The sequence below is a fragment of the Wyeomyia smithii genome, chromosome 3 (genome assembly GCF_029784165.1).
Source record: "Wyeomyia smithii strain HCP4-BCI-WySm-NY-G18 chromosome 3, ASM2978416v1, whole genome shotgun sequence".
Classification (NCBI taxonomy): Eukaryota; Metazoa; Arthropoda; class Insecta; order Diptera; family Culicidae; genus Wyeomyia; species Wyeomyia smithii.
Window position 1 is genome coordinate 176,969,838 of NC_073696.1, and position 25,423 is coordinate 176,995,260.

Sequence of the window (25,423 nt, forward strand, 5' to 3'; positions counted from 1 at the left end):
AAATGGCGCATATTTGACCTAAATCGGATAATTCTAAGCATGTTAAATAAAGCGTCAGATTTCGATCACAAATACGACATTTCTTTTTCCCCAGCCCAATACGTAATTGTCGAGGGATCGCCATCATCTCTTGCATTCCCAAACTTTTTGAAGCAATTGTCAACGAAAAATCGAATAACAGCCACAATTTTTTGAAAGGCCACTACTCACTGAATGCAATGGATAATGAAAACCAGGCACAGTGTTTTATTTTGCTGATTTCGTACTCTAAATTAAGAGCGTCCTCAAATTTGATTTTAGTGATACACTTTATTCGGAAAAGTTTCTATGTATTTTATTGCACTTCTTTCAAATGGACGATTTGGCGATTAATTCACCTAGAAGCGATATGAAATATTTATTTTTCCAGGACAGTGAGATAGACAGCCAGTGTCTTCGAGAAAGTTGTGGCAAATGTTTCTGCTAGCAACTTGAAGATGTCGTATTTCTATCTTCTATGTTAAAAAAGATATAAAAAGTTTTGTACACAAAGTTAAATTAAATTAAAACTAGAATCATAATTTTCAATATTACTTTTTCCTTGAATATACATTTTATATCTTCTATAAAATTATTAGCCAAACAGAAATACATATTTTTGCTGTACATTTGATCTAGCTCAAAATAATCTAGTTCAAAATAAAAAAGTTAGACCATTAACGATTTTTCAAGGGTTAGTTTATTTTTAAATTACTCATTCGTACGCAAAAAAAAACGCAGATAACTATTGGATATTCTGAAAACACGTGTATTCTATTTCCAAAATAATATAAAATCATATCTGAACAATCTTTTCGATTGTTTTAATGAAAAAATTCTACTGCATGAAAATTCGTACTTTTTCAAATAACTTTGTTATTTCTGAATAAAGCGTTTTACAATCTTCAGCAAAAATATAAACCCATAAAAATCGCGCAATTTTGTGGAAGGTCACAAAAATATAGAAAATCATAGGAAAAGTTATAAAGAAAAATATGATTTAGTCACAGTTTCACACATGATGTCTTCTAAAGTGTCATCTTTGTTGTCTTTTTCATTGGTTGTCTCAAATTTCCTTGGTAGAGTTTATGAAGCTTGTTATGTTTAGTATAAATTTGTTTGTGGTAGTACAAAATTTATGCACATTTGTAAGTGCAAACACGCATCACCTAAGACTGGCAACTAAAATTTGCCATCGCCATTCATCAAGCCCCTCGACAGATCATGCAGCAGAAAAGTCAGTTCAACACCTACGTTTCGAGTACAAATAAGCAAACGTGCAAAAAGGCGGAAGCAAAAGAGCTAAGGCAGTAGGGAAAATTCGCTTGCAGATGAGAATCAGTGCCCAAATTTTCTTGCCACCACATTATCATTCGTGTCTGCTATTCGCACTGGATGCACTTCCGTCTGTTCATTACGACGAATAACAGAGTTCGAGAGTGCCACGTCCGTGTTTGATCGCAGAATAGTTTTGCTAGTATGGTCGAATCAGGACCAAAACATCCATTTTAAAAGTCATTCACCAGTAGTAAAGAGTTGTGCCTACACTTTGAAAATAGAGAGTGATTAACACAATCAGCAAATCACAAGAAGGAAATTTCCTCCTAGTTCGGCAAGTCGAAGCACGACCGGACAATAGCAGCCGCTAGTCAAGCTTAAGTAATCAAAAGCCTTCCGCGTGAGGGCTTTTGTTTCCTGCGCGATTTTGGACTTTATTTAGTGTGCTGGAAAGAAATCATCGCGTGGCTTCGGTGAAGGCTTTGTCGGTGAAGTAGCAATCGGGGCGGTGGAAGGTTGCTTAGCAAACACTTTGGCACATTGGTGACGATAGCAAGACGGACACGTGGAGAGCGGAAGCCCTCCTGTTGGCACACGGTGCGGCAATAAACGGTCGGCCATACGGTGCTAACCGACCGGGTGAGATACCTCCTGAGTCGGTGCAACCAGACAGCGCAGGAGAGCGTTGACGGAGTTCATCGCTATTCATCGGTGCTCAAGGGGACACGCTATCGACTCAACGGCAGCAGTGATTGGTTAGTTTTGAGGCAGAGGAACCGCTGGCATGCGACACACACTAGCGCCCCGAGCTGGAATTAGCGACGGCTTACCTCGAAAGGCGGATGCGACGCATATTGCCTGTAAGCGGAATCAACGGAAATAGCTGGCACCACAAGACAGTGGCGTTGCTCAGCATCAAGGCAGGCGGTCGTGGAAAGTCGGGAGCACGAATGAAAATAGAGACAGGAATGCACCCAGTGTCGTCACATTTCAGGCTAAGTGCCGAATAAAGGTAAAGCTGTACACTTGTTGATCTTGTCAATTGATATAATGGGCCGATGGCGGCGTAATAAACTCTTGTGATGCTAACTTGTTAGTTTGGGCTTTTTCTCATTTTCTTGAGTACCTTATGCAGTATCTGTGTGTAGAGCAGAGCTGTCAAGATTATACGCAACAAGCTTCTGAAACTCTTATGGGGAGCTCCGTAGCCGCAAGGTTACAGAGTCCGCCTTGGTGAGCGGGTGGTCGTGGGTTCGAATCTTAGTAAAATCAGGCCATTTGGTTGCCAAAGGACTTAAGCATGGGTTTATTCTCAGGCTTCCCACCAAGTACCCTTTCTTCAATTTGAATTCTACAGTACCTCTGTTGACTCTCCTTCTAACAAAAATAAGTCTCTGTTAGAACAAAACTGGTGTGAGTAACGTATCAAAGTTCTCTCCAGGGAAATGTAATTAGGCGATATTGTTAGGATGGACAGAGGCTCGGTATAGTAGAGTAGTAAGCTTGAAACGGAAAGGTAAAACTTACACACAAGCACGGATATGAATGATAAGCGTATCATTTACTTCAATAGTGATACTGCCAATAATATGATTTCGGAGTACAGAAAGGGCAATATCACAATAGATCTAATTGCTGGTCGCAGTGATGAGTCCACACAGGAAAAAAAATGAGTGGCTGTTGTAATGGAAATATAAATAAACTGTTGATAATTTTGAAAAGTTTTCTCAGTCAAGTTGCGGAAGGAATAAAGGAATAAAGCCTTGCGTTGGTGTGCGTGAGACCATGTGCGATGTAAACATAATGCTGTCAAAATACTTTTTCCGTATATCCGTATATTTTTCAACTACGTCGATAACAAAATTCGCCACCCGACTACTGCTTGTTCTCGATGGCTTACTGAAAATTGTGTTTAAAGCACTTTCGAACTCGGAATCGGAATCGAAATCTAATCCGATTGCATTAAATCCATAACAAACATTTTTTAGCAGTTCAGGCGACTCCAGGTCAAAACGAGGTGAGCTGGTGGAATAAAAAAATTCGCTACGTATTCAATGGTAACGGAGGCTGATCGAAACGTAACAAGAAAGAATTATCTGAAGATGCTAGAACTCTTCTTATTCAATTTTAACTAGATAGTGAAGAAGATAACGAAGACTCGAAACTCGAAAATACGATTATTGATTCACTTTAGATAACATCATCTGTGAAATTGTGACTAAAAATTTCATATTTTTCATCATAACTCTTTCCCATGATAGTCGATATATTTATGACCTTCTATGAAATTGTGCGATTTTGATGGGTTTATATTTTTGCTGAACATTGTAAAACGCTATATTTAGAACTAACAAAGTTATTTGAAAAAACACGATTTTTCATGCAAGAGATTTCTATCTATAAAACAATTGAAAAGACTTTATTAAACAAATAATTTTCAATTCTTTTAGAAGTAGAATAGACGTGCTTCCAGAATATGAAATAGTTATCTGCGCATTTTCGCGTACGAATGAGTAATTTAAGGTTGAACTAACCCTTGAAAAACCGTTAATGGTCGAATAACTTTTTTATTTTGAACTATAGCTAGATCAAATGTTCAGCAAAAATATGTGTTTCTGTTCTCAAAGACATTGGCTGTCTATCTCACTGTTCTGAATAAATAAATTTTTCATATCACTTTCATTGTTTAGGTAATCTTTTGTAGTTTTTATAAAAAAAAATAGATTTTTAAAAAATGAGCTTTTTTAGATAATAAATTTTTAACTTTCATTTTAGCTTTTTTTCACAAAAACAAATAAGTTTTTTAGAGTGTATATTTTTTTCTAAAAGACAAAATTGTTATCTACAACTTTGCCGAAGACGTAACACCGATAAAATGAAAACCGTTTTGGCTCTAAAAATCATCAATACCTTCCCAAAATAGCATTCTTCAAAAGCTTCTTAAAAATAAGCCGTGCTTCGAAAAATTAAACAAATATCACAAAATGGCATCTATAGCAACATCTATGAAAAGTTTAAGCCAAATCAAAAATGATCATTTAAAAAAAAATAAAACTGTGACCTTTTTTGTGAAATTGCTCAGTAGATAGTATTTCCTTCTTTCCATACTTTGACGTAGGAAATGGAATCCGTGATTGTATCCTCATCAATAAACTCGACAATGTATGAAGATGTATCTATCCGAATATGAAAATCCAATAATTGAATTTTTCAGTGAGGGTGTCAATTTTCAAAATGAGTAGGTACATATTTTATTTTTTTTTCAGGTTTTAAAAAATCCATTTTAGAATACGGTAGCTTATAGGCTCCTGTAACACTGAAATATTCCCCATGTATCTAGATTTAAAGTATAACATGTGCAAAAAAGTTTAGTTATGGTTTCTGCATAATTCTATACTGCCGTAACAAACCACATTAGAAACCAATGTACTGAATTATGTATTTATTTTTCGCTAGAATGTGCGAAAGTAACAGAAAGAATATTAATGCCAGTATATCTCATATGTTCATCATCTCCTGCGTGTACTATTTGTTCCATGCAAACGAAACCATATTGACCATGATACCGCCCAGCTCACTGCACAACCTAATATGTAAAATAAAGGTTTAGTGCTCGGTAAGACTGCCTTGAAACGACCTTGGGTGATTCTTCATGTTCATGTCATCTTCGCAATGGAAATTCCGTTGTCTATGTTGTGGGCATAGTACATATCTTAATCTAACGGTCTGTATTGAATCGTTGCTCCTCATATGCCACCCTGGCATTGCCCTAGTTGTGGTACCTGTCAACGACAATACATTCACTGTAGTTAGTATTGGTTTAGGTTTTCTTGTCTATTTTCAATCAGGTACCCTGGTTTCGGTATAAATTACATTGAAGTGTTGGACGGGGCGACGTAGTAAATTTGATAAAAGTACGTGCCTGAAATTCACAATCGGAATAAGCAACTTGGTCTTGATTCAATTTCTTTTAGGTTTCCTCTGTATTGGTTAGTGGTGGTCGTGGTTATTGAATTTCGATGGGGATTGCAGAATTTTATTTTCTGTATAAAAAGCTTGTGAACCACGAAATGGTACGTCAGTTAATTCTTCACTCGTAATTTGAACAGTGTAAAATATCCTCCTCTAAGTTTACAATGAGCTTGCTTAAAGTAAGTAAATTTTTCGATTGTGACTGGTGTAAAGTTTCGTGAAAATGAGTGTATTTGTATATATTTTAGGTTGCAGTTTTCGCCGCGCTAGTCATTTGTGCTAGTGCCGAGCCTAAACCAAACCCGGGAGTCCTCGCCGCCCCAGTTGCACCCGTGGCGTACTCAGCACCCCTAGTTCAATCACCATTTGTCGGTAGAACTTTCGCTGCACCGGTGGCTTATGCATCTCCGTTCGCATACAATGCTCCAGTTGCTGCTGCATACACTGCCCCGTTGACTGCGGCCTATGCTGCACCATTTGCTGCTGCTCCAGTTGTAGCTGCTCGTGCAGCGCCGGTTGTTGCTGCAGCTGCACCTGTCGTGGCGGCCCGTGCTGCTCCTTTAGTAGCTGCTGCATCAGTTGTTACTGCTCCTGCTCCTGTCGTGGCTGCTCGTGCGGCTCCAGTTGTAGCTGCTCCGGTTGTTGCTGCCCGCGCTGCTCCGGTTGTGGCTGCACCAGTTCAAGCCGAGTTCACTGATAGTTACCCACAATATCAGTATGCATATAACGTGCAGGATGCTCTGACTGGTGACTCGAAAACACAGGAAGAGACTCGTGATGGTGACATCGTTAAGGGATCTTACTCTTTGATCGAACCCGACGGCAGCCGTCGTATTGTCAACTACTACGCCGATCCAATCAACGGATTCAACGCTGTCGTGCAGAAGGATGTCCCAGTTGCGCTAGCAGCCAAGACCGTTGTGGCTCCTGCTGTTGCTGCCAAAGCTGTGCTAGTCTAGGAAGCGTCTATAGTTTGAACTAGGATCAGTCTAAATATGCTGTGTATATAGGACCATTTCCCGTGTGTAAATAGTCGTTAAGACATCTGTGCCACCATCGATGAGCAACTTTAAGCAATCACTCATTTGTACATAATTTCCACTGTTAAAAATCATAATTGCTTGAAGTCATACCTTTTGTACAGCTTCGTTTTAGAAAATAAATCACGAAATTTCAATGCTTATACAAAATTTATTTTCGTCGTTTTTTTATAAGCCAGCATATTCTTGAAAATGTATTAAGCTTTGCTCGAAGAACTTCTCTCTCAACACGTACCTCTCTGGCTAGGAAAAAAATAGAACTCTCTTTCAAAGTTTGCCAAGAAATACCTTATTTGGCAAACGATCTGCTGATATGACAAACGGAGTGCGCCGTTCGTGACTACCAGGACTGAAAGCGTGGAGATCTATCTCACGGAATGTCTACAGAAGCGTCTGCTTCCTTTATTGAAGCAACACGAGGGCCCCACGATCTTCTGACCAAATTTAGCTTCGTACCACTACTCAAACTATGTCTCAGAGTGGTATGAAGGCAACGCATAGTGGTCCAATAAGGAAAAAGGTGAACTTAATTCCATAGCGCCTTTCACCTTCATCAGTGTTTTCGGAAAAATTGTTTGTATGAATGACCTGCAAAAGCAAAGCAAAGCCTTGGTGCTACATTCCGATTCGGAACTTGACCTTCCGTTTCTTTGTACATAGACTTCGCAGCCGACTGTTTAGTGTACAGAACCATTGCGGGGCTAGCGCTACGATCCTACTGACACTAACAGTCTCTCCCGAGCCGAGACTCGAACCTACGACGACTGGCTTGTTAGGCCAGCATCGTACCTCGAGATCATCTGGGAGATTACTGATGAATGACCTGCATAAACGCAAATTGGCAAAAACTATGAAAAGTTTATTATACTAAAAATAAAAAAACTAACTTTTTTGTGTAAGGAGATAGAGGAATGGTTTATTCAGGAAAGTTGTAGAAGATTAAAAAATATGAAACTTTGTTGAACAAATGTAAATCCTACGTTCATTCGGTACAAAGTTATAAAGTATAGTCCAATATGAAACTAACTTAAAATTTAGTTTTTTAACTTTTGCTAGTTGCATTTCACACGAATGTGTCGTTCGAGGAACTGTTAGTGCGCACGAAACACACATTTTTGCCAAAGACCATACATCTCTAGGGCTTTTCCTTACAAAGTTATATAATATTTGAACTTATTTTTTTCGATAACTTCAAGACCGTATAGGTTAAAAAGGGGCAAGTGGAATCATGATGTCAATACATCCTCAATCTCTTAAGGGGTAATATCCACCAAATGCTCAAAAAACCAAGGTTTTGACATTTGACATTTGAGATGTAAGGTAGGGTATCGAACGTCTTCGTCAGTGGTTTTCTTCGGCAGGTTTTTGCATAACAAAATGGCGGCTGTGCCGTAAACCGCTTTTTTTTAAGTTCTTCCGCGGCGAGCAGTAGAAGTCGTGCCCAACGCAACCTATAACCAAAACAAAAATTTTTTCATTATCCACATAAGTGTCGCTTGTGAAGAACACATGATTATATTTTTAGAATTTTTTCTTCGCAAAATGGCAACGGTTCGAAAAAAAATTCCTTTTTAGACAAAAAAAAAACCGACATTTATTGTTTATAACTTTTGTTGTTGTTAATCAATCACCAAATCCTGTGTACTTCACTAGATAATCTAATGAAGAAGCTACAGTTAAAATTTCAAGTCAATCAAACTTTTCAAACTTCAAACTTTTTCAGTTCTACTGCTCGCCGATTTTGAAAACATGATTTCGAGAGAAACGCGTTCAAAGTTTCAATATGCTATAAATCTTTAGAATCGCAATAATGAAGCCCCTAATATTTTTTTTACTTTCAGTCAGCTCGGGGTCCCGTCGGGATGCGGTATATTTTTCCAAATCTGTATCACATTTCCAGTTCGCTTCATTTTCGCTTTCCCTACTGCACATACTGTCTGCTTAATGAACTTCAGTCATCTATCCCTGCGTCGTAAAGTTGTCCTTCCTGGGCTTTATTTTCTTCTTCTTCCTTTTCGTTATCTGATGTTAGGCTGCGCTTAGCCTCTTTCGCGATATGAGACATGCGGTGCTTAGCGACTTTGACGCGGTTGGCGTCCAATCCCACGCAAAACTCAAACTTGTCACTCATATTTGAGTACTTTTGAATATAACTCACAGTTAAAAAGTATAGAAAAACTCAAACAAAGAACGTACACAACGAGAACGGCTGACCGACCGGAAATTGTGTTTACTGTTTACTACACGTGCTGTAGAGACGCTATAACGATCGAAACTCGATGCAGCGACCTCTATACTTCAAATTTGAAACACGATAACCATCAGAGGTAACTTCTGCTAGTTTACAAAGCCTCGAAAAACGAGCATCGCCAAAATAATCGAAAAATGTGATTTTGGAGCATAACAGTTGTTCGATAAAAATTGATTTAAACGAATTTTGAGTTTAGATCAGTACGTGAGCCAATAAAAAAATGACAAAAAAAATTTTTTTTGGTGGATATTACCCCTTAACACACAAAAAATTAGTTTTTTTTAATTTTTAGTATAGTAAACTTTTCATAATTTTTGACAATTTGTGATCATACGGGTCATTTATACATACAATTGTTCCGAAACTAGGATGAAGGTGAAAGGCGCTATGGAAATAAGTTCCACTTTTTGCCTTATTGGGCCACTGTGCAACGGAGTCACTTTCGTACTCAAAAACATATGACCCTGAATGAACGATTCCTCCAATTTTGATCCAAATCTGAAAAGGTTGATAGTAGTTCCGTTTTTCACCTGCGGAATCAACGTTAGTACCGTTGCAAAAACGAACTAGACATAAGATAGCGCAATTCACCGCGAAATAATTGGTCCCGCTTCTGTCAAATGTGCAGCTTTACTTCGCCCTTCTTTCCTAGAAAATAATCAAAATGATTTGAGAATATGTTTTCTTTAATACAATATTTCTTTATATCGTTTGAATTAAAAATAAAATGAACAAAAATTGCCAATTTTTCATGGGTTTACCTTCACACGCACTGACGAAACTACCTATCAAGTGTCAATCGTAGTCCATGAGTGAGTTAGAAAAAAAAATTACAGCTCTGTCAGTCGAACTCTAACCGTTAAGGCGAAAACAATGGAACTACTCCGTTCAGCAAAGTGTGCGTTCAAAGAACGGTACCCCGCCGCGTCGAAGACGGATATCGTGCGGCCTTTTGTGTACGGCAGGTGTGCCCGTTCCGTCATCTACAACATCTTGGCACTATTGGACAGCGATCAGAGCATCGAAAGGAAGCCCGGTTCCGGGCGGCCTACGACCCTGAGCGACAAGAAGCTCCAAAGGATACTGAAGAGAAAGACCAACGGCGAAGTGGCTACATCGCTGCGTGCGCTTGGCCGGGAGGTCGGTGCAAAAAGTACCTGGCGAACATGGACATACATGTCAGAAAGCGGCAGTCCCGTCCACTGGTCTCGGAGCTGCAGGCAATGACACATCGGCAGCGGCTGAGTAAGTCGATTCTCCCGGCGAATCGCGATGGTGATGGACAACCTATTGAGAATTTCTGGGCAAACCAGAAGCGTAAGACCAACTCCAACAGTTTTGTCGCGTGAACTGAGGAGGAACTGATAAATAAAACGAAGAAAGAACTCAAAAATATGCCTACACGCATGTTTTTGTCCGCCTTGGCGAATGTCCCGGTTAACTGCCGGAAGGCCGCTCGCAAGGGCGTAGAATGTTTTTGCAAGTAAGCTAATAAAATTACCTTGTATGGGAACTTTGTCGAACTCAATTATCTGTCTTAGTATATTTTCATCACTATCCGAAAAAAGTCGTTTTTCAAAATGCAAACGTTATTCATCAAAAATGTAAAATGAAAAAACAGAACAAGTTAAACAACTCAGTACATATCGTGTCAAACTGAATGAAGGTGAAAACGCGGCTTTTACTGCCGTGCCTTAGGAATCAGTTAAAGTTTATGAGTACCTAAGTACTTCAATTAGTATATCTGAAATCAAACAATCGCACTTATAAAACCTATTCCAACTTGGCCGTATTAATAGGCTTTTGTTTTTTAGAAATTTTTATGTAAAACCTTTTTTATATTGTTAGCCGTACCAAACTTACTAACTATGCGAAAAAAATGCTTCTAGGATTTGATTTACTATGCATCACAGTCCAAATTTCAGTTAGAATATTCAAAAACCATTTTAATGGTTTCTAATCTCATAATTTCCTTTTGTTACAGCTCCGAAGATGAAGAGTTTTGGCGCCTCTCGCACCATGAAAACATTTCACGCATGCGACTGAAGCTAGAGCCCGATTTAAACCATGATCCTCATGTGGCCGCATCCAACATGCGAGATAATACAACAATTTCATCTCAAAGTCGACGACTTTCAACTGAACTAGGTTCCACCATTGCTCCGGCGGCACTCGGTGGTGAAAACGTCGATGAGGATATCTTTCTTTTGGAAGAAGAAATGCGTAGCAGTTTGGAGCCACAAGTGTAAGTTAATTTTTTCGTATGTGTATAAAAAGTTAAAGTTTATCCTTTCAATTAGACCGGAAACATCTGGCAAAGAAAAAATCGTTATTTCTCAGGAATGTGAACTAATAACCCTGATGACAAGGGTCAAAGGAAGGCTCGATTTAACGACAAATCACATCGTTTTCTCTGAGATCGGGGTCATTCGAGACGATGGACACAGGCACGATTTCAAATTTTCCATCTCGCAGCTTAGGGAACTTCACCTGAGGAAATTTAACTTACGTCGTAGTGCTTTGGAGATGTTTCTTGTTGATCAGACAAGCTACTTCCTGAATTTTACTACTAAAACCAGGAATAAAATTTTCACAAAGATTCTAAGCTTACAACCACCGAATATATTATACGGATCTGGACGATCACCTGCAGAATTACTGCGGTCATCAGGACTGACTCAAAAATGGATTAATCGTGAAGTGTCCAATTTTGAATATTTGATGCACCTCAATACGATCGCAGGACGGTCATATAATGACCTAAGCCAGTACCCAGTATTTCCGTGGATATTAGCGGATTACACTAGTGACATTCTAGACCTCAATGATCCGAAATCTTTCAGGGATCTTAGTAAACCGATAGGTGTAGTAAACCCAAAGAATGAAGCAGAAGTACGAAATAAGTATGAAAGCTTCGAAGACCCTTCCGGAATGATACCAAAGTTTCACTTCGGCACCCACTATTCAAACTCAGCGGGTGTCTTGCATTACCTCATTCGCGTAGAACCCTTTACTTCATTACACATCGAGTTGCAAAGTGGCCGTTTCGATGTAGCCGATAGACAATTCCATTCCATTCCACAAACGTGGAAGCTGTTAATGGATAATCCAAACGACGTTAAGGAACTTATTCCGGAGTTTTTCTATTTCCCCGAGTTTTTGAAAAATTTAAATAAACTCGATCTTGGAGTATTGCAAACAACTAAAGAGAGAGTAAACGATGTAGTGCTTCCAACCTGGGCTAAATCAGCCGAAGATTTCATTGCAATTCACAGAAGAGCTTTAGAATCAGAATATGTGTCACAAAATCTGCATCATTGGATTGACCTTATTTTTGGTTGCAAACAGAAAGGACCGAAAGCCGTGGAGGCTCTCAATGTGTTCTATTACTGTTCATACGAGGGAGCAGTAGATCTCGACAAAATTACTAACTCTGTCGAGCGAGAAGCCGTAGAAGGTATGATCAATAATTTTGGTCAAACCCCGTCACAACTACTGAGAGAGCCGCACCCAAGGCGTTTGTCACAAGAGGAGTTGGTAATGAAATTACTCAAACTGGAACTGAAGAAACCCGATCTGACCCTAATTCTCGATCGCGTAAATTGCATCAACTGTGAGTTATCGACAGACAAAGATCCAGTTGTTTACCTAAGTACACCACGTAGTCCACCAAGGTCGTTTCTACAAACCAGTCCGGATATGCTGATATCGGTAACTAAGAGCGGAATTCTCGGCTGTCACAGTTGGATGTCGTTCGATAAAGAGAAAGGATTTCTTCTCGAAATCGATGCCACTACCTACAACCTTAAGTATGTGTACCATCCTGCATGCCAATTGATGTTTTACATAATATTTCGCTTCATATTGATAGGAACCGCAAGAAACTAGTTGGCCCATTCCATCCTTCGATCAATTTGAATTCAAATCTATTTGCCGTCAGTATCGATGGAAAATATTTGTATGCTGGCGGCATATGGGACAATTCAGTTCGAATATTTAACATGACTAGGGGAAAGGTGGTTGCCTCCGCCATCCATCATTTTGGTAGGTCCCATTCATGAGCTGTAACGAATAATCGGTTTTATTACCTTTTTTGAAATATTGTAGATGTGGTAACGTGCGTGGCACTCGACAGTTGTGGTTCGTATTTGGTGACCGGTTCGAAAGATGGTGCCTGTGTTATCTGGTTGATTAGCAATGGTAACACGGCTGGACCAACCAACGCATCTAATCTACAACCGAACACAGCGGCATTAAACCAGAACCTAGCGGGAAATGTAGTTGGTAGTGCTAACGTGGTGCATCTTACCAACAATCTTACGCCCAAGCCAGTGCATACGTTATACGGACATGATGGCGCCGTTTCGTGTGTATCCATCATGACCGAGCTGGACCTTGTAGTTTCTGGTTCGTTGGTGAGTAACAATATCTGTTTTTATTCCGTTTACCGTTGAACTATCATCAGTTAGGCCTCTAATACATTTCACAAATTCAATTACAATACAAAGCACTATTAAATAATTGTTGCATTACGAAAGCTATTAATATATTGAATTGTTTTACAGGACGGCACAGTGAATGTACACACAATAAAAGAAGGTCAATTCATAAGGACAATCACCCCTGTCGGGTGTACGGGCGCCAATATAGAAATCTCTTTCATTACACTTTCCTATCAAGGTTTGCTAATTTGAAAACGTAAATAATCAATAATTATTTATAATCCATATTTTTACCAGGTCACATAGCATTTTCGGCATTGGATGACACTTCGCATTCAGTCCATGTGTTCAGTATTAATGGTGCTAACCTAGGTTCGAAATACGTTTCTGGTCGGGTCACAGGATTGACGACAGCCGCTGACAACCTCGTTGTATCTGATGACGCCGGTGATCTGACTATGAGTCGTTTGTATGGGTTTGTATTATTATACGTAGTTCATTGCTAAATAATATTACTATATTCTTGATAAACTTTTTTTTTAGGTTGAAACCCATATTCGACATTCCGTTGCATGTCCCAACACAAACAATCGTTACAACCGGTGGTAACACGCATATACTAGCGCCTCTTCGTGACGGAAATCTGGCTGTGGTTGGTATCATGCAACCAATTGCTTACAAGAAGCACACCGTACTGAATGTGTAATTCAACGTTGTGGAATTACACAAGAATCACGTCAATTGCAGTATTTTTATTTCTTTAACTGAAAATTTGGAGCAGAAATTTTAACTTTTTATTACTAGAACAAAGCCGAGTGGCGGATAAAAATTGAGAAATATTCCAGTATACCCTCCACAAAGTATGATTTGTGAAGACGCTATTTAACCTCATTATCCATTATAGTGATTTCAAATGCATTGAGTAATAATTTATTAACAGCTTGCTTCCAATATCGCAGTAGTGTATTCATATTCAATATTCAAAGTAGGCAGTCGAATCTAAGCAAAACGTTGATGTCATGAAGTAGGTGTTTTTAGAAGAACTGTTGTTTGTAATATATGTTGTTATTGTATGAACTATTAGGCAAACAATATTAAACACTAACGCATATAATGGAACTTTTGTTATTGCTCACATGCTTTTGATCAATAGGAAATAGGGCAATAATGTGCTTTCAATGGAGGCGCCTAGCCCTTGATGAAACGGTGTAGAAAATCGGAAATGAGCTCATCTCATCCATTAGATAACTGGCATATTTGTTTAGATTTGTTATTTTTACGAATATTTTTTTTTTTCGCTTTAAAAAATACTTAAGTTTTTATCATTGGTTCAAACAGTAGCATTTATATTATCAAACACACAACAAAAATTTATCACGCAATTCTAGACATTATAAAACTAATGTAGGGTTATATTTCCTCTAGCTATTCTAACTTAAAAGTTAAACTGAACCTGTTTTCTTCTGTAATAGGAGCCTATATCTGGTCAATTCGTGATGACTTTGTTGCCATTGGCCTCAAGAAGCATTGCAATCGAGAATCCGTCTTTATTTTTCAAATTAATGTTTGTAGATGCTTGTAGGAGATATTTGCTAACCTCAAAGTGCCCTTTAATAACAGCAAGATGTAACGGAGTGTTCCCATTCCGATCAACGCAGTCGACATCACATCGCAAATCTTCAACAAGCAGTTTAGTCATTTCGAGCAATCCCTTTTCAGCAACTATATGCAAAACTGTCTCATCATCATAATTGGAATTTCTGAAAGCTTTGAGTAAATCATTACTGGCACCGTATTTGAGAAGCATTCGGTAGATCTCAATATGTCCTTTGCATGCTGCTCTCATCAATGGTGTGGTGCCATCGTTATCGGTGAAGTCAACCTTCGCCCCGGCATTTATCAACCAGTCTACCATTGTCAAATGATTGCAACTAGCAGCGTAATGTAATGGAGTCATTCCATGCAAATCTGTACAGTTCATATTTAGAAAAAGTCTGATTGAGGGCAAAAGCTTCACGAAGCCCTTTTCGGCTATAAAATGTAAAACGGTGGTACTATTTTTGTTTTTATAACGGTAGCTTCGAACTTAACTAGCATCTGCACCAAAATGCAAAATCAACTGAACCATTTCAACGTTGCCATTTTCGATTGCAAATAGAAGTGGCGTTTGTTGCTCCTGGTCATGATGATTCACGTCAGCACCATGGTCCAGGAGAATTTCCACCGTGCGTAAACTGTTGCTCATAGCCGCGTAACAAAGAGGAGTTCTATGTGAGTCATCTAGTTCATCAACTAGAACACCTGAGTAGCGGAGAAGTAAGTTGGTTATTTGATGTTCATTTCTCAAGGCTGCAACATGTAGGTAACTCATGCCCCTTGGCATATCCTTACATTGTATCACAGACTTGTCGGTGGTGCAAATAAGGAACAAATGCAAAAGATCGTGGCTGCTCTCCAAAATAGCCCTTTCAATGATTACGCTTGGATATAACACATTAATTATGTCGACTATTTCTTGATTACCAGCAATAAACTCGCGACGTTTGTCAATCAACCATCTACTATAAAGGCTGAGAGACTGAGAAGATTCGAACTGTACAATGGTTTTCAAAATGTTTATCAAATGGGATTCATCTAGATGAGCTTCCAATGAGTTGAGTATTTTTTCAAACATTGTAACATCAGATCTTTGAACAACAATGCCTATTGGGCTTATCCCGTAATTATCGCGTTGAAAGAAAGTGTGTATGTCAACATAAAAATATTCGATAATACTTAGAATGTTTTGACTAACTGCATGGTGAAGTATGGTCCTACCATCTGCATCAATAACGCGATCGTTTAGTTTAAGTTTAGTCAGCATTCTTATTAACAATGTACAGAATCCTTTTTCAAGTACAATATGTATCAAAGGATTGTTCGATTGTTGAGATCGAAAAGCTTCTACAGGTTCAATGTTTTCTGTCTTATCTAAAAGCAATTCAGCTACTTCTACGTGTCCAGCTAATGTTGCAGATATGAGGGGAGTTTCTTGCATACTGTCAATTGTGTCAACCACTGCGCCATGTGAAAGCAGAATAATAATAGAATCATACGACCCTAATCTAGCAGCATAATGTAATGGTGTCATATAATTATTGTCTAACACATTGACATTTATACCGATTCTGTGCACCAATAGATCGATCAATTCATTGTTCCTACAGATTGCAGTATGGAGTAGAGATTCTTTGCTATTCGTGTTCAATCGGAACTCCCTTGGGTTGGCTAGTTCAACACCGTGAGCTATAAGCAACTCAGCGGCTTCTTTGTGGCAACTGATGCAAGCGCGTGTCAAGCTCGTGGTTAATTCAAGATCAACAAAGTTGGGATCTGCCCCATTTGCCAGCAGTAGCTTAATGCATTCCAATTGGCCATGCAGAGCTGCTGTTTGGAGAGCTGTAGTCTGGTCTACGTCGCCCACGTCAATAGGGAAAATGTTTAATTGAAGCAAAAGACTAAGCGTAGAGTCAAATCCCTTCTGGGTTACCACGTGCAGTAATGTTTCCTGATCTCTCGTTTGCATGCGATAACTGGATATCCTTTCAGTAGACGCACCCTTGGAAATCAAAAATTCGGCAATTGACTGATTACCATTGATGATACTAGCGATAACTGGTGTTATCTGCTGATGATCCTCTAAATCAATGGTGGCCCCTAGGTGCAATAATAATTTAACAGCTTCCAAGCTATTCGACTCACAGCTATAATGCAATAGGGACTGTCCGTTCGAATCTTGTGTATCAGGTGAAAGGTTGTTTTGAGCTAATATTTTTTCGACTTCAGTACAGTTTTTGTTATCGATTGCTGTACGAAGGAGTGCAAACTTATTTGTATTGGATGTATCTCCAATGACAGTTTTCACAATTTCAACCAAATGATCATTAGCCAAGTTGCATTCCTGTTGCAAAAATTTGACCAGAGCTGAATTTGAGCAGTCAATTAGAGATTGTTTCTCATTGAACGTTTGCAATATTTTGATTGACGACCCGTGAGTTTTCAACCGCTTCGCTATTTTCAAATGACCCATCTCGAGAGCACTAACCAGTGCAGATCTGCCGTCATTGTCCAATATATCAAACGGAAAGATCGTTTTGATTAGGTACTCGATAATGTTCGATCGATTATTAGCAGCGGCATAGTGTGCCAGGTTTTTTCCAGTGTCATCCGGAACAGTTCGCTCGAAAATATTTCGACTTAATAAAAGCTTAACTGTATCCAGCTTTCCATCCATAGAAACACGATGCAATAGACACATGCCCTGGTTTGTTCGGTACCGATAATTGGCAATAGCGCTCAGCGAAGCTTTTCGAATGATTAGGTATTCCGCAACCTTCGTATTCCCGTGCTCTATGGCTACTACAAGCGGAGTTTTATCGTCTTCATTCACGGCATCTATTCGAGATCCGTGTCTGATCAGCAATGCTACCATTTGAACCGTGCCATAAGCGGACGCCAAATGTAGAGCAGTCATCCCGCTCTCATGAACTGCGTTGACGTCGAAATCAACAGAACACAACAACAGTTCGCACATTGCGATATTATTTTTGAAAGCACAAACTTGTAGAATATTGTAGCCCGCTGTTTGGTAATTCTTTATAAGCTTCGCACTTTGCTCGTTTTGGCTTAGAAATAGTTTTAAAGCATCAATTTGATTTGTGTTAACCACCAGCGTTAAAGGATGGTTTTTGTCCTTCACATTATAAAAAGGAGATCCAGCATCCATTAAAAATTTAAGCTTCGATAGGGCTCTGTTTTGAACCGCATAGAAAATGGCTCTATTTCCATGCAGGTCCAACTGATCTACGTCGATGTTGAATTCATTCAAAAGAGTTCGCAACATTGAAAGACTACCGTTTACCGTTGCATGGTGAAGTATCCGTTTCCCGTCGCTACCCACAAATGAACTGAATTCGATGACTGTCATTGGAAGTGCTTTTATCAAACGAAAAATGTCATCATCAAGATCGAGTAAAGCGATCCGTATTAGAGAGCTGCAATCTTGGTTCGAAATATCCCAACAAGGAAGTCCTAAGAGATATTCCACAACTGCAGAACGTTTTCCACGAATGGCAGAATGCAGTACGGTGTCTCCTTGCTCTGTTTGCTTAGCCGAATCAAATTCATGTTTTTCGATAAATAATTTCAAAACTTCTACATGCCCGAAATATGCCGCTGCATGAAGAGCGGTGCCTTCTTCGAATATTGTGTGTGTGAAGTTCTGGCTATATTGTGCATCGGCTCCGAGGGATAACAGAGCTTTGACAATTTTAACGTATCCGCAATAAATTGCAATAACCAAAGGAGTGAGACCTCGTTGGTCTCGAACATCAGGGAGAGTGTTGTTTTCCAAGAGAAACTCTGCTATTTTTATGTGACCATGAAAGATCGCTAGTATAATCGGATACGATATGATGTATTGATCTTGCAATTGTTTTACTGCGGTGCTTCCGTGTAAAGTCCAATAGGTATACAATACGTCACAGTTTGCCACCGTTTCTTGATCAAAATCGGCTCCCGCTTTAAGAAGCATTTTTACTACCTCCGGTTTTCCCAATGAAACCGCCAATCCTAGTGGCGTTATACCAATCAAATCCGGTTGATTTACATTGCAACCGCGGGCTAGCAAAGAGTACATCAGATCCTTGTCATTCGCTTTAACGGCACCGTTTAGCAGCAATGCTTTATCAACCGTTGACATTCGATGAAAAGTGGCGTCGATTGCAAATTGCACAAAACTGTGACTCTTCAACAGATTCGCATTTACAATCATCAAACTATCGATCTGAACAGTAATCTCTGGCTTTAAGTGACACATTTTGTGCAGCAATTTCAACAATCGCGTATCGTGTACTTTTATATCCAGATTCGTAATCGTACAGGTGTATCCCTGCTTGAAGAACATCCAAGCTAATCTAAACTTTGCTTTCTTTAACAAATACTCGACCGTGGTTGCGCGATGAATTGGATTGATAAGGTTGCGTCTTAAAAACAAGGTTACGATCAATCGATAGTTTCTCTCGATGGCACAAACTAACGCAGAATTTTCAGCTGGCAAATTGCAGTCAGCACCGTATCGAAGCAGCTGCTGTACGGTTCGAAAGCTATTACTAGAACAGGCACTTGCTAAGGCAGTTTTGCCGTCTTCGGACACAGCATTTACAAGGCCAGAATCAAAGGCTAAGATTGCATCTACCGCTTCGACATTGTTATTCGACGAAGCCACCAAAAGTGCGTCCAATATTAGTTTGGAAGACTTCGCGAAGGTAGCAAGTTTTCCTAACAGATGGTGGTGGTTTGTGTAACTGGCCTGTCGTATCAATTCACCCAACATGGTCTGATCTTTAGAAAGCTCGACTTCAGAAGGTAGCATCATTTTTAACAAATCATCTTTCCGCATCCTTACAGCATAAACTATTGCTGATTTGAGTGGAGTATGGACTTTCGCACCAAAATTCAACAATATCTGCACGCACTCCTGACAGCCGGCGGCTACTGCTAAATAGAGTGGCGCTTCCTGGGCCGAGTTTGTGAGTTCTATCATTTCCGGGCTTAGTTCACATAATATTTGTGCTACGGCGGGTAGTTTACGAATCACAGCTTGGGTCAGAGGGGTATGATCCCATCTTTGAGAATCCGCCTTGCAGAAGTCGTATAAACGTGGGTTGTTGATAATCGAGAGAGCGGATTGTTGATTCTGGAAAACCAATGCCATGTTCAGACTATCTGCTGTATAAACACCCCCAAAACGATGATCCAATTCGTTTTCCAACTCAAAGTGGTGGTATTTCAAAGCCAGGTAGAAAGTTGCATTCTGACGGAGAGTTTCACTGCTGAATAATTGTCTGACGGTAAATTCATCATCGTCATAGAAGTTATGCACTTGATTTGGGCAGATTTCAAGGAGAACTTCGAAGAAAGATATCAATTTGGTGGGAAATTGCAGAAGAAATCGGATAATCTCTACAGAATGTAGGTGGAATGTTGATATCAGGAGACTGTGTTTATCGAGTGTCCTAGCACCGATTTCACAACACTTTGTAATGAGATCAAACTTTGCTTGTGTAACAAGCTCAAACAAGCTCACTTTTTGACTGATCGATGAATGTTTCCACAGCTCGATTTCGGAAATTAATTCTTGTACGTTCTCGCTGGGAGTGGGGGTCATCCTATCATACAGTACTTTATCATCAAAATGTCGACTCAAACAAATAGCATTCAAAATTACTGTTCTATGGGGGTTTTTGTTACGGCATAGCGTTTCATATACAAGCGAGTCATGAGCTAAATAGTTCCGGAGATTGCGCCCCGTGATAACTGAACGAAAAAACGATAATGACGATCTGTTGTCCGGAATTTTACATTGCGAGGATAAAATTTCCAGAACTTCAAGAAGGATAATTTCTAATGCTAAATTTTCTGGAGAATCTATTTGGTATCGTTCAAAAGCTTCTAGCATGGAAATCAACTGCAGTGGTTCCGCATCCATTGGAATATCAATTATGTTATTCAAATCTTTCAACAACTCACTTAGCATAGCTCGACATTCAACCATATCATCTTGTCTACAGCGCAAAGCCTTTTGATTATCATAATCATACTTATTGCGCTTACAAAACGCTTTCAAAACGCGATATTTATCGTCCAGTGCAAATAAGTTGCCATAATATTTACTTAATAATTTGTTGAGCTCCTTAAATTGGTCGCTGGACGTCAACTCTAGTTGCAATGCCTCAACTATGGCCTGTGTGGTTTCTAAGTTATTGCCTTGGCCGTTACCTAAAACTAGCTCATGGTATGCATCTATTCCAGGAGCCGATGCAATCTTCATTAAATTTTGTATAATATTGATCCTTTTCATAGATTCTTCAGTCGGTAAATGTACCTCGAGCTCAAGCAACTTGTTTAGCAAATGGTTGAATGTATGCAATATTAATATTTTGACACCATATCCGCTGAATTTTGGGTTATCGTTGCGATTATTTAAAATATATTTTGCATAGTTTTTTTGATAGGCTAAGTTATCATTCATTATTAAATATCCAATGCTTGATGTTGCTAGCTCAGTCATGAAATCAACTGTACTACGCTCTACAAATTTAATATAATTCTGTAGTATTGTTCTAATGTTGTCAATTACGGACAGGTTTTCCTTGTGATCATTCCGGTCATAGTATTGTTCCAGTTGTGTCAGCAAGTTATTAATACCAGTGACATCAGTAGTTTCAAGATCGTAATCTATTTTAAATTCATAATGAATCTGACAAGCTTTTGCTAGGGACTGTACCTGTTCAGCAGTGTTGAGCTGAAGAATTTGACCAAGAAAAGTGTTAAGAAATTTTTCAATCTCGCCCACATAGATGTTTATGATTAGCGGGGACACTTTCATGAGGTCAGTTTTCACTCTTAAATACAACTGGAGTAGTTCTTGATCGTTATTTCTTAACCGTTGGTATAAAGAGTGTTTTGTGCTTGAATATCCATGCGAGAAAAACTGCCGTAACTTTGTGATGCGGTTTAAGATGTCGATTGGCGATATAAATTCCATCAATGATCGCAAATTGGTAGAGATATTTGGTGATAATTTGGTTGCCTTTAAGGTTTCGCCCAGAACCTGCAGCATACGTTGGATTGCCAACAGTGACATGAAATTTGAACTACCAGCATCCAAATTTAACCCCTCCAGCAAGCTCAAACACCCAATGGCTTTCTGCAGCGAATACATCTGTTTGAGTTTGACGTATAATCTGTGAAGCTTCTTAAAACGGAAACGAACTCTTCGTTCAGTAAATAGCCTATTGATAGTATCGGATTCCACATGGAGTAAATTTTGTTCTTTCTTGTCGAGATCGTGATACTGTAAGCCGTGCACTTCGCTCAGCAACGAACCAGCAAAAATCTTGTTTCTGATCATAACCTGTTCTTTATAACTGTAACTTAAATCTTTGCTCGATGCCCATTGTCTAAGAATATCTTTACACTTTTTACCTTCAGAGTTATGTATTAAACAAAGTAATTTGTGTAAAACTCTGCTTGACATTCTAGAATCGACACTTCGCGGATCCAAATACGACTTTTTAAGCTGTTTCAAAAACTTCACAATTGCACACTTGTTCACAACTAGTTGATATAAATCCAGCTGTGGCTTACGGTCCAAAATAGCTATGTACAGTGCCAGGCAGTACTCCAACTGCATTCCAGGAAAACTGTCAACGTGATTCTTTACCGCAAATAGATGGCTCAAAATTATTCTTAAAAGCTCCAAGAATTCATCGTTAACATCATGGCACAATCCGGTGTCAAAATTATTCTCCACGCAACTGATAGCTTTTACTATTAGTTCCATTCGCAAACGAACCTCCGTTTGATTCGGTTTTAGTTCAACTGTTGTTCCGATAGTACCATCATATTCACATCGAATCAGCGTCATGTGAGCGAAGAATTCAATCGCTGGCACAAGTTCTACATTCATAATTTCAAGCTTGCTCCATGCTTTTGCTAAACATTGTGCCAATTGCCGTTGCGGTAGAGCCATTATCTCAATTAATATCTCCAAAGCTTCCACTGAACTTCGATGCATCATTGCATACAGTGCATCGACCGGCTCAACTTTACCGAACTCCGCTGTTATTAGTTGTCTTGCCAGTGCTTTGCGTCCTCGCTGAATGGCTAACTCAGCTGCTGTGATATTTTCCCCATTTAGCAGCATATAGTTTGGGCGGTGATTCATCAATGCTGTTGACAGTGACTCACAACAATGGTCGCTACTTATAACAGCTAAGTGAAGAGGAGTATTCCAGTCATCTGGATACTGGCAGTTGACGTTTGCTCCCCTTTCTATTGCTCGCTGCATCAACTCTAGCGATTCTAGTTTAATAGCATTGCGGAGAGCAGCATCTGCAGGAAGAGTATAATGTTTGTATTGCTAAACATCAAAAGTTACATTCCGATTAAGGCTTACCAAGAGCTGTTACGGAGGTACAAAAGCTAAAGTTCACCTCCATGTCTATCTGCGTGCATACTGGTTCAAAATGTTGTCGATGTGTGTCGCGTGCTTACGAAGTCTATTTTTTATCTTATCAATAAAGAGTGCATAGTAAAAGGTAATCGTACCAGAGATGGTTATAGAACTATCGAGTGTATTAAGTCAATAACAGATCGCAACAATTTTAGATTTTTTCATGCACATATTACAGAGCTCGAGTAATTTTTCATTTTTCATTGAAAAATCGAAGGATAATGATAAAAATTTTTTAAAAATCACGTTTTGCTCAGAAAACGAAGCCTTTTTAAATAATATATAAAAATTGGTATAGTTTTATGACCCAATTCACTTCATGTCAATGTGTTAATTTTTTACTGTATAAAGCATGGTATGCAGTTCTTTTCTCTGGCAAGTCGAAACATCTTGGAACTGAAAGACGATCAGCTGTGCAAACAATTAACTGCCTGATTCTTTCTGCACCTGAATAATGCCACTGCTTTATTCTGTACCAAAAAAGTGACATTTCGCTTCACAGCAGTATTCACATCAAGAGAAATATAGTGTCACTGTTGGTTCCTGATATCTTTTTTAAGCCGCGTACGAATCATAAAAAAAAATTTCATTGCTTGATTCAATGCCTGAATTTTACATGGGATTGAAATAGGAAAAGAATTTCTTTTCAACTGCATAGAAGAAGTTTCAGAAAACAAACGCTAGGCACACTCACCAATAATGATAAATGTAGTATAAATGCAGGCGCATACCTCAAACGGTTGCACCGATATGTATGGGATCGATTCTGATGAAAAAATTAGCTATTCCAGTTTGATAAACACCGCTAAACTACGTACAGTGGGTACATAGATTGTTTGCCGCAAAAAGTTTTCTCATAACGATTTAGAAATTCATCTGTGGGTGTCGACAACATTTCGTTATTTGGTTCTTTAACCTCACGGAGTGGACAGACATTGCACGAGCTTTATTTTAGTTTTTTTTTTACCTGCGCTGGTGAAAGGTACAACACGTAGTTACTGTGATAACTACTGAGTCAGTAATCTGTAAGAATGGGGTTCTCAACTATCAACCTTATAATTGAGTTTTACTAAAGCTGTGAAAATGTTAAGTAACCAATTATCGTTGGTCCCTATTACAGAAAACGAGGCGAGCAGTGAGTAACTCGTCTGACCAATTTTGGCATTGCGGATGACGAATCGACTGGATTTTTGACGAGTACCTCGTCTGTCACCAGGCAAGTTCCATTCGCGTTCACTAATACAACATTTTGGTTGCCTCGTCAGTGACTGCGGGCGAGGCGAGTTGATTGCCTCATCTTCTGTAATAGAGGCCGCTATTTGTAGTAATTTATTTATTCTTGGCTCTAGCGCAGCCAAATAGGGTAGTATTTTCACAAAACAATGACGAAAGTTTATATTTTTCAAAACTGTTTATTTGTGCATAGTACCTTTCATGTTTAGTGTACCTTTGACAGACAGTTTTGGAATCAATCCAAAACAATGTACAAATAGTTTTGAATTCGGCTCGAATTCTATTTACATTTACCAATTTAATGACAAGATTTTACGATTCTGTTGTATTCGTTGGCATTTTTAGAAAGAAAAAGTCTTACTAGCTAGTATTCAAGATAGTCACTTATTTTATAAATTGTTGAAATACTTTTTAAAGGATATTTAAATAAATTATTTGTTATGCATTTTGTTCCTACATGTTGATTAATAAGTTAAGTAAATGGCATAAGTGTTTTTTACTGACTGTTGAAAATAGTAACTATACGTGGATTGGAATGTAGCCTATCCTTTTGTTCATGATTCTATGCAGTCCGATATTCTGCTTGTGCCTCATGCCGTAGTCCTAATTAGGTCGAATGGGATAGAGGAAAGTTTCCGCTTCGTCTTTCGAGATGGCATTTTTTGCAACACAAGTGTACAATCCCATATCAGCCCATCGAAGATCATTGATGATTAATTCCCCTGATGCTAGTGTTCGAAATCTTGGATCCTGTATACTGCTTATGACATTGCCTTCTTCATTTTTCCAAGTAATATCTGGCAAAGGACGTCCGACGGTTTTGCAGGGAAGAATTACTGTCGAGCCCATATCTTCAAATAATGCTCGGTAATGGAGTGTAACGCGAGTTGGTTTGAGATGCATGAAATGATGGGCCACTGGTTTCAAAATATCAGTGAAGTTGGAACGCGGTGCATCGACGTGGAACACGGTTGTTGAAGCGATAGCAATTTGACCTCCAGAGCGGCCAATGCAAGTGTAGGTACTCTCGGCAGCTCTTGTCGAATGATCCAATACTAGACGCGATACCACACGTGCCATTGTAGTTGGACTGCTTTCACTAATGATGTTCATGGTTACGTCGTCCCACTGT

The 25,423-nt window shown here is 39.0% G+C and overlaps 4 protein-coding genes across 6 annotated transcripts in view; 2 read left to right on the top strand and 2 right to left on the bottom strand.

The window, feature by feature from the left end:
• The window catches only part of LOC129729839 (neurobeachin-like protein 1), a 108,003-nt gene extending 86,606 nt beyond the window's left edge, over positions 1-21,397 (top strand). For both annotated transcript variants that reach the window (XM_055688681.1, XM_055688682.1), the window contains 7 exons: positions 10,544-10,804; positions 10,860-12,368; positions 12,431-12,603; positions 12,667-12,974; positions 13,125-13,239; positions 13,299-13,476; positions 13,545-21,397. In XM_055688681.1, the coding sequence (XP_055544656.1) occupies positions 10,544-10,804; positions 10,860-12,368; positions 12,431-12,603; positions 12,667-12,974; positions 13,125-13,239; positions 13,299-13,476; positions 13,545-13,707 (2,707 nt within the window). In that variant the 3' untranslated portion in view covers positions 13,708-21,397. The remainder of the gene's footprint in view (positions 1-10,543; positions 10,805-10,859; positions 12,369-12,430; positions 12,604-12,666; positions 12,975-13,124; positions 13,240-13,298; positions 13,477-13,544) is intronic.
• On the top strand, positions 5,372-6,462 carry LOC129729842 (cuticle protein 21). Its single transcript, XM_055688687.1, has 2 exons — positions 5,372-5,447; positions 5,517-6,462. Exons 1-2 carry the CDS (start codon positions 5,433-5,435, stop codon positions 6,225-6,227), a joined length of 726 nt encoding a protein of 241 aa, XP_055544662.1. The 5' UTR covers positions 5,372-5,432; the 3' UTR covers positions 6,228-6,462.
• On the bottom strand, positions 13,681-23,044 carry LOC129728870 (uncharacterized). The gene is made up of 2 exons (XM_055687337.1): positions 23,002-23,044; positions 13,681-22,937 (listed from the first exon to the last, which is right to left on the bottom strand). The coding sequence occupies exons 1-2, from the start codon at positions 23,042-23,044 to the stop codon at positions 15,088-15,090; spliced, it is 7,893 nt and encodes a 2,630-aa protein (XP_055543312.1). The 3' UTR covers positions 13,681-15,087.
• Positions 23,045-24,450: 1,406 nt separating this feature from the next.
• The window catches only part of LOC129729841 (neural/ectodermal development factor IMP-L2), a 40,232-nt gene continuing 39,259 nt past the window's right edge, over positions 24,451-25,423 (bottom strand). For both annotated transcript variants that reach the window (XM_055688686.1, XM_055688685.1), the window contains exon 3: positions 24,451-25,419. In XM_055688686.1, the coding sequence (XP_055544661.1) occupies positions 24,895-25,419 (525 nt within the window). In that variant the 3' untranslated portion in view covers positions 24,451-24,894. The remainder of the gene's footprint in view (positions 25,420-25,423) is intronic.